This window comes from Peromyscus californicus, unplaced genomic scaffold, assembly GCF_007827085.1.
Source record: "Peromyscus californicus insignis strain IS unplaced genomic scaffold, ASM782708v3 Scaffold_7__1_contigs__length_154581171, whole genome shotgun sequence".
Lineage (NCBI taxonomy): Eukaryota > Metazoa > Chordata > Mammalia > Rodentia > Cricetidae > Peromyscus > Peromyscus californicus.
The window spans coordinates 64,266,537-64,280,064 of NW_026294595.1; the positions used below are offsets into that span (position 1 = coordinate 64,266,537).

The window sequence follows — 13,528 nt, forward strand, 5'->3', positions numbered from 1 at the left end:
GAGCACAATATTTGTTGAATTTATTCCAAAAGCTTTATGGTCTCATAATGAAAACAAGATGCTAATAATGCCTGGATGGTTTTTCTTGACAAAGTTTATTTTCCTAAGGCCAGATTATTAGTGGGTTGAATTTCCTCATATGACTTAATATCTTAAAAGTAATTATTGACTAAATTAGGATGAGGAGACTTGGTTTAATTCTCTTGTTTTCAGTTCATATGTACATCCCAAATACCCAGGGGTTTCATTCCCTCCTGACCATGCAGTTAGTTGTAAAACACACAACATAGCACTTAAATTTGTCCTCTGAGTCTGGCTTCCTTTCAAAGACACTCTGTGCAGCCCAAGGCTTTCTTTTATAATGGGAAGAAATCAAAATTCTTAGCTTTCTTAGAGCCTAGTAATTTGCAAAAAACTTTCACTGACAAGTTAAAAAGGACCAAACTGAAAAAAATTATATATCAAGAATAATTTAATAATTTACTTAATAGAATAAAAAAGCCATCAGTAAGTAAACCTGTGAGTTTGTTTAACTTTGGCTAGTTTCTGATGAATTATTAGTCAAAGATTATATATTATTTTATTTTTATTTTATGTGGAAGCTTTGAAAATATTGTATTTTTGTCATAGAAATATTGTTATGAGAGTACTATCTGCTGTATCCATCTCACCAAGTAGAAAATAAAGCAGGGTATTAAACTATTTCTTATAAGCTTAAAATATTTGAGTGAGTTTCTATTCTGATCCCATTTATTACTTTAATAGCATCTAATAATTATTTTAGAAAAGTTATTTTTTAATTCTGAATTTTTAAATATATTTAGGAAATATTTCATTAATGTCTAAAGCAATAAAAAATTTTAATGGACTTCATGGAATTGGATTTTTCTAACTTGTACTAGAAGCAGTTTATCATTGATGTCTGTATTAATCCCTGATGTTTACAAGAAGGTTGTTCTGGGGTTGGACAGAAAAGTGATAGTGTTCATATATGACAGAAAAATAAACACATAATTACAGGTGTGAGAAGCAGACAAACAGCAGAAAATGCTTGCTGCCTGGGAGACTGCTGTGTCACATGGAAGACAGACTGACAGTAAAGTGGATGCACAGACACAGTACCTAGAGTGGGTGGGCAGAAAGCCTTAAAGCACAGGAGTTTTGTTTAAAAAGTCATGGGAGGATATGAAGGGAGGAAGAGATAAATATTGTAATAAAATTATATTCTCAATAATTTTTAAAGTTATACTACAGTTGTGTGCATATTTGTACTGTACCAAGACAACTTTAAAGACAGTTGATGAATCTTAAGGAAATGCACAGACTATGTTGATATCTACTGTTTCCTGAATGAGAAGTGTTGTAAAGTAGAAAAAAAAGGCAGAGGTACATTTTGAAAATCTTTTATTTCACCCTAATCTGTGTTTCTTGGAGCCAGAATTGTGTGTGTGTGTGTTTGTGTGTGTGTGTGTGTGTGTGTGTGTGTGTGTGTGTGTACACAAATACATAAGCACAAGTTGTTCAGTCTATTTTTGTTCTGTATGTGTGTTTTCAGGGGTGACCATTCTGCATAGACAACCAATAATGAAATAATAGCCATAATGTCAACATGAACAAAATAAGGCACATAGAAGAAATCAAAACAAAACATAAATAAAATCAAGGGTCACTGTGCACCTGTTCACAGCTACTTCAACTGCTGGAGATGTGCTAAGTTCTACTATATCCTCAATTTTAGTATCTCATGATGAACTTCATCTGTTGTTCTGACAGATTGTTTTAGCTGTCTGTGTAGTAATAGTGCTTTATATATCATAACCTGTAACATTTTCCAGTTGAAGCAACTTAAATTCTGCCCTTTACAGAGGGCTCTTTAGTTCATCTCTGGTGTATGGCAGCAGATGTTTGCACATGAGCTCCAACCAATGACCTTGCTATTGGCCTGGAGTAATTTATCAGGAAGATCCTCTGAAATGTGCTTTCTTACATAACTGTTTTACCTATAAAGAGTTTATACAATGTTCAGTATTTCAGTTAATATTCAAAGCTGACTTGGATTTCAACTAAGCTTGCAAGTTAAAATTAAATGTGGTAGAAATATTAATATTTTGTGAGACCATACTAATTTCTGAAGCTTGGTAAGTCTTAGGTGTTATAATATAGTAATATAATATCCTTCAAGGACTATTACCAACATCATGATAAATGGTTGTCATTACAAATCTCTGTTTTCTTAATATTTGTATATTTTATGCTTCATAATTCCAGATGATTATAATTTTATTGTCCCTTATAAGATGCATTTTTTTTGATAGACAGGAAAGTAGTTAGCCACAGAGACAGATAGATGCAAAGACTTACATCCATGTGCTTCATCAACACAATCAAGATCATAAAACTAAAAACTCAGCAAAATGTCTGATACTCTTTGTTAGGAGCCATGATGTAGAGACTTCTGTATGCTTTCTGGATGGCATAATATTAAAAAAAAAGTTGAAAACTAAAGATCAATTTTATTAGAAAATATGAAGTTATGTGTGGGCTTGTCCATATGAAGAATTTTATGCAGTGTTGAGTACAGGAAGGATATTAGTAGAGTGCCTAATTATAGTAATTATGAGTATTTGGAATGACTTTTCAGTCAACACATAACAGAACTGTGCTGCAGCAATTGTTTTCTTATAGTATAAAAAATAAGAAATTCCTATGTGAGACACTCTCAGTGTTTTTAACTTCAGGCCCAATGGTATAATATATTCTGTTGCTGGGAATTCCAGTATCACCCCATTTTTATTTTATTTTTCCTATTCTTCTTCAACCTTATTTAAACTTTGTGTTACTTCAGAGAGATTTAAAGAGAGTCAAAAACAAGTTTATCATTTAGCTTTTACATACGTATATAATGCAAGTATATAATTTGCAAATTAAATAATTTCATTTCTTTTTCTATAGCTGAGGAAATGAATATCTAAAACATATGGGAGCATTACAGCAAGTGTGCAAAGATTTCAAGTCACACAAAGGAGACACCAAAGCTGAGAACAACAATACTCACTTGCTACTGCATATTGGATAGAGCAATCTTGGCAGCCTGCCTGTATCTGTTCATAGACACTCTCTTGACTCTATACAACTACTCAGGATGAATTCTCTGATTTCTTCCAACAGGAGCCTGATGCAAGATGAGAGAAACCACAGTGCCAGAGTGATTTTTATTTTGTTGGGCTTCCCCGAATATCCAAACCTTCAGATGCCTTTGTTTCTGGTGTTCTTGACCATCTACACCATTTCTGTGTTAGAAAATCTGGGTCTGATTTTAATCATCAGGATTAATCCCAAACTGCACAATCCCATGTACTTTTTTGTCAGCCACCTATCCTTTGTAGACTTTTGTTATACTTGTGTAAATACCCCAAAACTCCTAGAAATCATGCTTACAGAAGACAAGACGATCTCCAAGGAAGGATGCCTAACACAGTTTTTCTTTGGATGTACCTTTGTGGTAGCACAAACATTTATGTTGGCAGTGATGGCCTATGACAGGTTTGTGGCTGTCTGTAACCCTCTGCTCTACACAACATCCATGTCTCCTAAGCTCTGTGCTCTCCTGGTAGCTGGAAGTTACCTCTGGGGTGGACTTTGTTCCTCCACTCTCACGCATTTTCTTTCACAACACTCCTACTGTGGGCCTAACATTATAAATCACTTCTGCTGTGAGCACTCGGCCATTCTCTCCATATCCTGTTCTGATACTACAATTAGCCAGTTTGCATGCTTAATCATATGCACATTCAATGAGGCTTTCAGCCTCCTGATCATCATCGTCTCCTACGTTGTCATCTTTGTCACTGTCATCAAGATTCCTACCAAAGGAGCACTCCAAAAAGCCTTCTCCACCTGTGCCCCCCACCTGACGGCCATCTCCTTCTGTCACGGTGTCATTCTCCTTCTGTACTGTGTCCTCAAGTCTAAAAGCTCACTGCTCCTGGTTAAGACAGCCACTGTGTTTTACAGCATGGTCATCCCCATGCTGAACCCTCTTATTTACAGCCTAAGAAATAAGGATGTGAAGGACACCATCAAGAAATTGATTCAGATGAAACTGGTATCTCATTCAGTATAGACACACACATGCACACACACACACACACACACACACACACACACACACACACACAGCTTTCCTAATCATATTCATAAATATGTTTATTGCATTGAAACAGCAGCACAGATTTTTGATTTTCATTCTAAGTATCTTGTAAAATATTCAGAGAATTGAGAATTGTTTTGATAATGTTAATACATTCACATTGACTTAACTGCAATTTGCCTTAAAATTGTTTGGTGATGCATATGTGTATCCAGACATTCTTTGATGCACAGTGCTATGAATAATATTAATGTTTAACTGTACCATAAAAGATTGAAGTAATTGTTATTTTGAACATAAATTTAAAATCTGTTTGATAAATAAATGAATTAATTTTTTAGTTATTTTTTAATATATTTTAATTACATTTTCCCTCCCCAACTGCTCTCAGGTCCTTGCCACCTTGACCTATTCAGCTTCCATTTTACTATGGCTGTAGCTAAAGTAAAGTATCATGCATATTGTCTATCTAGGCTCATTTTGAGACAGTTTGTCAGTTTTCTCCAGCAATGTCATTCAATGTCATGTTGTTACTTAGGTGTTTTTTAAGCTCGTCTGGAGAACGTTTGACTACAATTTGTCTTTTTTAATCTAAGACATTGAGTGACTCTTCACAGATCATTTGACAGTTTGCTATTCTGTTTTGATTAGCACTGCTATAGAATATTTGCCCTTTTCTCTGTTGGATTTTACTTGGTATTATTCATTTTAGAATTTGCCTTTAATTATGGCAATAAGTTGTTTGTCTGATATGTGTTTTATAAGCATCTTTTCCTTTGGCATTGTTTGCTTTATACTTGATTGAACAATGTCTTTGATGAAAAGAAATTTAATATTAGCTATACAGATTATAATTAATTTAAATAATCTTTCAGAAAAAAAGGGAATTTCCACATACAAATTAGTAAGCGAGTACAGCAAGCCAATTGCTTTTTAGAGGTATTGTAGTGGTACAGACAAGCACAATGGTACTCTGCAGAGACATTGCCACTCCTTCTTCCTCTATTAGACTATTGAAGGAAAACACCACAAGGAATAGGAAGCTCCTCCAGGAGTCTCATGCTGGCAAAAGCTAACAGCTGACTCTTTGGCTAGCAGGGGATGGGGGAAAGTTTATCTTCTAGAAAGAGATAAAGCACTTATCAGACCTGCTCCCAGGAGATGCTGGAGACAAGGGAATGACAAGTCAATAATGGCTGGGACCACACCTTAAACAGGATGCTTAATTTGGCATACTATTGAAAGCTACACCTCATGCTAGTATTCTGAAGGTGGACTTGGGGCTGAGCCACTGGATCTCTTCTCACTCTTCCAATGTAACCCTGTTGAATAAATCTCCTTTGAATGGTCTCACTGCCATGTATTTCTTTCACTTTATGTGCTTGATGGACTCATTAGGGGAGGATGGTTGAAACTTGTTTATGGGGGCTGTCATGACGAAGGTCTGACCCTTAGGAACTCCAGTCACAGTGTTCACATTTACCTAAGGACTGTACGCATGTAACACTTTTTAAAAAATACTTTCAGATATGTTTTACACTTCCTCTCTGAATGTTTTGTACTTCCCCTTCCCCTCTCTCTCTGCTCTCCTCTCCTATCCTCCTTCTCCTTTGTCCCTTCTCTCTTTCTCCATTCTTCATTCTCCAAGGAAAAGCCTAAATATTACCATATTTTCAAAGTCCTCACTTGTACATCAACCCTTTTGGAAGGAATGTGTCTTCACATAATGAACTCCATGGCAAAAAAAAAAAAAAATCTCTCCATGGATAGAAGACACTGGACCTTAATGCTCAAGAAGCTAATGCAAGTCATAAGACTTCGGTATCCCACGTAGCAGGATACTCAGGAAGACAATGAAAATAAAGAGGTTCAGTCATCTTAAGAAGTTTGACAATCCCCTTTCCAAGGTTATGTAACTCATAGAAATTTCTGAAAAAGACAAAACTCTCCACGGGGAGCTGCCTGGCAGTTCATTAGGTAGCGCCAAGAAAGCAGGTTTTGTGAACCATAATCAGTTCTCAAGTGAGGCTTCTGGTTATGATTTCAAGCCACCCATTCCCCACAAACTTTCTTTTAAGTAAGGACTGTAAATTCATTGGCCCACCAACCTAGACATGAGTGGAATTTTTTTCTTTTTTTTTTTCTGTTGTCAGGGACAAATCTGGGCTGAATAGACACTATTGACCTCTTCCCAGGAAATTTTACTTAGCAGCTACATATTTAAAAATCCATGATGCCATAAATAATATCATATATTAAAAATAAATCCCAACACTAAAATCTGTACTAAGTATATGTCATAAAGACTTTAGGGACTTGAAAATTAAAGATGATTACTGAAATCTAATCTTGAAAGATATAGTTTAAACAATTAAATGTGAAACTATTGCACGTGATTTTTGGTTGTATATAATTATTAAAAAACCCTAAAACATTTTATTAGCATCTCTATTGAATCTTGATAATGAATATATCATATTTTAAGAATGTAGAATATATAGATATTCAATAAGAAAATCAAGTTTTAGAAAAGAAATAATTGTCCAATGGACCTCTAGTATAGTTAGATATGTAGAGTCTACCTGAACATCCTTCATTTCACTTTTCAGAATACAATAGATATTGTAGAGAGTGACCAAATAGGAAAAAAGAAAATGCAAAGAGTCAATTAAAATTGCTTTTGAATCGTAAACATGATTGACAAATCCTTAAAAAAAATAACTAAAAGAGACAACAATATTATTAAAGCTAGAGATGAAAAACGAAATATTGCAAAATATCTGAATGAAATCCAGAGACTTGTTAGGGAATAATTGGAAACCTATGTTTAAGTAAAATTAAAGTAACAGATACATTTCTCAGTGTTTATAATCTTCCAAATGTAAAACAAAATGAATTCAGCCTTGATATGAGGGTTTTTGCCTTGTCTTACTATGTCTTGTTTAGTCTTGTTTGGCTGTTGTTCTCTTGGAGGCCTGCTCTTTCCTGAAGAGGGAAGGAGGAGGAGTGGATCTAGGCGTAAGGGGAGACTCCACCAAAAATAGGAAAAGGGGAAGGCACTGGGAGGAGAGAGGAGGAAGGGGAAACTGTGGGCACAATGTAAAATAAAGAAGTAAATAATTAATAAATAAATAAATAAGAAAGAAAAAAAGACTCCACCAGAAATCTTACATAACTGAATGCCACATTAAATGGAGCAAAATAAATGAAAAAATATCCTTCAAGTATATGATAAATTGATGTACAATTTTCTTCATTTTGGCAAAATTAGTACATAGGTAATAGAAATCTTCCCTTCAGTCTGCTGAAATTTCTTAACTTCAAGTTGTAATTCTGGTAAAAGTGCAATACAGGACACAAAGTATGGTAATATTTTAATAAAATAAGATTTGGGATATTATGTCTAAAATATATTATAAATAACAACAAACTTTAAGTATATACACTTAAATTTTCTTCTAGTGTTTCTGTAATACCACTCAGCATAACCCCCAAATATTATTTTTTCAACACATCTAACAATTGACAAATAAATATGTATGTACATAATCAGCTTTCTTATAAGATGAACAATTAGCTTGAAATGACAATTTAAAAGACAATGCTACAGAAAGTTTGTCATTAACTTATTTAAAAAAATAAAGCAAGCTGATAAACAAGATGTAATTTTTTGGAGACGTCATATTTTTAACAATGAATTTATTTTGTTTTGAACTGCACATTGGTTGCTGTGAGTTGGTTGTATTTTTCTACTAAAGATTATCAACCTATTTAAGCGTCCCATATGAGTTGGTGATTTGCATTAATTATGCTCATAATTGGGAAGCTTTTTTCTTAGTCATCTTGTTTCTAGCTCGTGGTAAATATTTGCTCAAGATTTCTATGTTTTGGTTCCCTGGGGCCATGCTTTGAGACTTTAAACACATTCTGATCTCCCAATTTGGTTTCAGTCTTACTCACATTGTGAGAGATTTTATGCTCACAATTATTCTTTTAATAATGAATAAATATTTTTGCTCTTTTAGTGACATATTTTAAAAATGAAATGATTATGGCTTAATTCCAAATTAGATTCATGTAATTAGTCAAACTTTTTTATTTTTTATAATTTACTGAATTGATCAAAGAAACCTTTAATAAATGACCCTATAGAGGGTGCTGGGTTTTGGGTGGATGGTTAAATAATGCATCATATCATAATCCAGACATGAAAGAATGTAAGTTGCAAGTGTATTTTTATTAGGGAAGGAGATCTATGAACCTAGTGGCAGTGACAACATATGATTCACCCAAGATTCATAATACAAGGTACTGAACCACTTATTACATTAGTTGAAATCTTGACTTGGTTTTGTCTTTGAGGTTTACTAGTGTACCAAATGTATAATAAACCTGGTGGAATTAAAATAACATTAAGTATTTTCGATTTTAAAAATAATTTGGCTGCATATACATATAAAGGCTTCTCACTGAACCATTGTTAACTTGACAAGTTTGACAATTTGATAAGGCTGTGAAGCTAGAATCCACATATGAGGGCAAGCTGAGTAATTACTCTATTTCATCTTAACTGGAACAAAAAGAGAAGATGAAAACAATTTGTGCCAGTTTAAGATACTCCAGGAACCTGTAGCTGAAAGCTTAGGAGTAATCATAGCAAGATCAAGGAAGAGCATTGCTGCTAGTGTGTCTCTGCCAGTGTTTCCATTTATAGTTTATTTGCACCAATCATAATTATAAAATAATAACTGCTATTAATTCTATATTTGTTTCTCATGTATTATAAATTCTAAGTAAACTCAAGAAAACATGACAGAGAAAAAACAGCCTTAGTTTTGTGGGCATGCACTGAAATATGTAATACTGTATTTTTTGTTCTAAAATTAACTTATTTAAAACAGATGATAACATTATAACAGTGACACCAATACCATTGAATTAATAATTACTCATTATATTTTCATGCACAAGGAAATGGACAACAGACCTTAAACAACTTACTGGAGTCATGTATGAATAGTTTACTTAAGCAGAATTTCAACCTGTGCTGACTCAATCCAGTCGACAATCTTCCCGAAGTCCCATCTGTACTTTCAAAAAGACTCAGTAAGTGGACTATTATTAAGACTTGAGTAGTTTGCCATGTCCTGTACAGTACTGGGACATGGTTATTGGATGGGAGGATGTTAGGTCTAGAACAAGTCAATTAAATTGTCAAATTAGTGCAGAGAGAAAGGAGAGACAGTTAAGATGTTTGTAAAGACAAAAGTGTATTGCATCTGAAACAGGAATGAGGGTAAAGCACATATTGAAAAAGTATATTGTGTACTACTGAAAATGTAGGGTTTTTTTTTACCCAAGTTTCAGTTATCAGAAGTATAAAGAAAAGCTTATATATGGCAGAGAACAGAACACTACTGTGTCTTATACTTCTATAAGGAAATATACATTTACTTCTGAATGTCAAATTCCAAACAAAACACTGTAAACTTTTGAGATTTTAAAGCCAATCAAGTAGAGTCAGTAGCCTAATTTTAGAAATTTAGGCTTGCTAGGAAATGTTCAATAATCTAAGGATTCTCAGATTACCAATGACTGGACAATAAGAATTTGTGCTTGAAGATAAAACACTGTATGAGGTAGCACAGTCAGGGGTGAATCTTTGTTTCAGGAGTCTCAACAGAGAGAATCCAGACCAAGTAGAATCTTGCAGAAGGGAATTTAAACCTAAGATACGAGGAATGGAAAAACCACTGCAGATGGCTTGGTATAGAAAAGATAAAACAAGAACCTCTGGTTTTCATTATAAAAAAGGGTGGTTTATATTATACCTCTGTCTTACAAAACAGCAAGTTTTCCCTAAATACTATAAATTAAATTTCTATATTTAAAACCAATATTTTGTTCAAGGAGACAAGCAATGTAGAGACATGAAACATGGCTCTCGTGGCTCTCTATCCTTTGTATTCATGTGTTATGGGCAAGATGAGTGAGTTCTGGGAAAGGACTAACCTTACAACTTGTCTTACAGAAGATTCCATGGAGTGTTCACTACTATAGTGTAGGATAAATTGTTTCTATGTTTCATGTCTCAAGATGGTAAAATCATGTCTATGGTGGCAAGTTCACTTGAAAATTTCAGTACTTTTTACATTATGTTTATATCACGGTACCTTAAAAGAATTCAAGATTTTATAACATGTTCCTTTCCATGCGTATCCTTTTACCAACATGTACAAGGAACTATGTAATTCCTTTTCTTTTAGTAAGTACTTTAATGTTCATAACTACTAATAAATGCAACTTTTTTCTGTCTTAGAATACAGAGACAGGAAGACAGAAACATAGAAATAGACACTAAAACTCAATCACCATGCAATCTAATAAGAGAATGTTTTATTTTATTTTTGTGAAAATACCAAACATTCTTTAAGAAGAGTTATTTGACATTCTAACACTATTACACCTATCTGTACATTAACACACTTGTTTGAAGACCTATTCCAGTTCCAATATTATCAGAGAAGGTGGCCTGAAGACATAGATGGCAAAATGAGATTTCTGTCCAGTTTGGAATGTGGACTATCCCTTGAGTGATAACATTAAAATACACAAGATTGTTCATGACTTCACGGTGCATATTAAGTGAGGTAATGTTTCCCTGATCTTATCTAAGAAACATATGTGTAGAAACAATCTGTGATTCAAAGCCATGCTACTTTCTTTTGAAATACCTGTTATTTATGTCATATCGTAAATTAAGATATGTTCTTCTGTCTTCCTTCATACTATCCACATCTTCCACTGTATCCTGCTGCCTGGGATGGACTCTGATTCTCTCCAATAGAATCCAAATGCAGCATTCAAGGAATCAGAGTACTGGAATCTTATTTGTCTTCTTGGGATTCTCAGAGTATCCAAACTTGCAGGTGCCTTTGTTCCTGATGTTTTTGATCATATACACCATCACTGTTTTGGAAAATATAGGTATGATTTTGGTCATCAGGATTAATGCTAAACTTCACACTCCCATGTATTTTTTCCTCAGCCATTTATCCTTCATTGATCTTTGTTACACCACTGTGATTGCACCAAAACTGTTAGATCTTCTGATAACAGAGGACAAATCTATGTCCTTGAAAGGATGCATAATCCAGTTTTACTTTGGCTGCACTTGTGTGGTGGCCCAAACCTTCATGTTGGCAGTCATGGCCTATGATCGATTTGTAGCCATCTGTAACCCTCTGCTCTATACTGTGGCTATGTCTCGTCGGCTCTGTGCTCTTCTAGTAACTGGAACTTATCTATGGAGTGGGCTTTGTGCCACCACACTCACATATTTTCTTTTGGCACTATCTTACTGTAAATCTACCATCATTAATCACTTTTGCTGTGAGTACTCTGCCATTCTCTCTGCAGCTTGTTCTGATTCTTCCTTCAGCCAGCTGGCATGCTTGCTAGTTTGTATGTTCAATGAGATTTGCAGCCTTCTGATCATCATCGTCTCCTACGTTGTCATCTTTGTCACTGTCATCAAGATTCCTACCAAAGGAGCACTCCAAAAAGCCTTGTCCACCTGCGCCCCCCACCTGACGGCCATCTCCTTCTGCCATGGTATCATTCTCCTTCTGTACTGTGTGCTCAAGTCAAAGAGCTCACTGCTCCTGGTTAAGATAGTCACTGTGTTTTACAGCATGGTCATCCCCATGCTGAATCCTCTTATTTACAGCCTAAGAAATAAGGATGTAAAGGAGACTTTGAGAAAGTTAATCCATGTAAAAATCCTTTCTCACTCATAGCCACACACACACACACACACACACACACAGAGAGAGAGAGAGAGAGAGAGAGAGAGAGAGAGAGAGAGAGAGAGAGAGATACCTAAAGTATTTTTCTTTTATTCATTGAATTCCTAGTAGTCAAATATGAAACAAATATAAAATATTTTTGAGAAACTGTGGGGATAATGTGTTTGTGCATGTGTAACATTTACATTATTCACTGTAAATAACTTTATAGAGAATGGAAATTATGGTGTTTTTCTTAGACTAGAGAGAGCTAAATCATGGTTCTTTAATGATGTCCAAATATAAGTTTTATTATATTTTGTATTTCTCTTTTCTTTTCATTCTTCCTTTCCTTTTCTTTTTCTTGTTATCCACCTGTCCTTGTCCTTTTCTTTTTCTGTCCTTTATGTTCCTCCTCTTGTATGCATATTTGCATTTGTGTGTGAGAATCCTCACATTTATATGTGAGTACACATGAATGATAATTCCCACGGTTCATTTCTCCAGCAAACAATAAGTACGCATATTACATTATACACATTTTGCAAACTTCACATGAGCACTTTTTGAGTCAGTTTTCTTGCCTTCCCTCACTAAGAAAGAACTGCACTGTGGGAATTATAATGTTTATAACTTTCTTTCCAACCACAGTATCTAACTGCTGGTTCTGATATTGCAGACTTACTTCTACCTACACATTTAAAACTTATACATGTAAAATTTTAATAATTAGAACCTACAAAGGGTAGATAAAATGTTAAAGATTTTGTTCAGAGCAGTATTTATGTTATTAATTGAAACATTTACTTTTATATGGCCTTTAAGTGTCTGCTTATCTGTACTACAGCTGACTTCTTACACTATTTCCTTTTGGCAGTCCTGCAATGATATCCAAGTGCCTCTCTTGATTTCTTTGCTCTGCTGTTTTAATTCACAAACTGTGAGGAAACTGAATTTTAAGGACAGATCCATTCCATTCATAGGAAACTTCAGGCATTTCTTCTTTTTGTGCATCTTATCAAAGAACACTTTATCTTTAATTATTATGTGTATGTTGGCGTGTGGATTTATGCACTTAAGTACAGTGCCCATTAAAGTCAGAAGAGGATCTTGGATCCTTAGGAACTGGAGTAACAGTCAGTTATGGGCTGCTCAATATATATGTAAAATTTTATATACTTACAGGGGACATGAACTCACATTCTCTGTAAGAGCAGTATGTGTTCTTGACCACTGGGCCATTTTTCTAGACCTTGCTGCTAACTGCATCCATGTTGGCAGGAGTTGGACTATGGCTAATTTGTGGTGACCTATAATCATGTTTTCTAAAAGGCTGTGGTCTTCAAGAGGTTTCTTCCTTGTCGATGTCTATTTACACTCTTGATCCTCCATTGATTCTTTAATATTAGTGTGCTATTTGCTGACCTGATCCTCTCACAGGACTAAGTTCACAAACAACTACCTGTGAGCTTGTTCACACTGTTGCAACCTGCTATTCTGAGTAAGGCATCAGCCAGAAGACGATGCTTTCATTTTCATCACCATTGAGTGATTTCAGTGGTGGATGATACACAGCTGTCTGCATGTGTCT

General features: G+C 34.7%; 2 protein-coding genes across 2 annotated transcripts; both read left to right on the top strand.

Annotated features, from left to right (window-relative positions):
- The first annotated feature begins 3,142 nt into the window (after window positions 1-3,142).
- On the top strand, window positions 3,143-4,123 carry LOC128102046 (olfactory receptor 1165-like). Its single transcript, XM_052725551.1, has one exon. The coding sequence runs from the start codon at window positions 3,143-3,145 to the stop codon at window positions 4,121-4,123; it is 981 nt and encodes a 326-aa protein (XP_052581511.1).
- Window positions 4,124-10,983: 6,860 nt separating this feature from the next.
- Window positions 10,984-11,949, top strand: LOC128102183 (olfactory receptor 1165-like). The gene has a single exon (XM_052725737.1). It carries the CDS (start codon window positions 11,005-11,007, stop codon window positions 11,947-11,949), a length of 945 nt encoding a protein of 314 aa, XP_052581697.1. The 5' UTR covers window positions 10,984-11,004.
- The last annotated feature ends 1,579 nt before the right edge of the window (window positions 11,950-13,528 follow it).

Bases quoted from the DNA above. Each gene is read 5' to 3' on its own strand.
- LOC128102046 (XM_052725551.1), top strand. From the start codon at position 3,143: ATGAATTCTCTGATTTCTTCCAACAGGAGCCTGATGCAAGATGAGAGA.
- LOC128102183 (XM_052725737.1), top strand. From the start codon at position 11,005: ATGCAGCATTCAAGGAATCAGAGTACTGGAATCTTATTTGTCTTCTTG.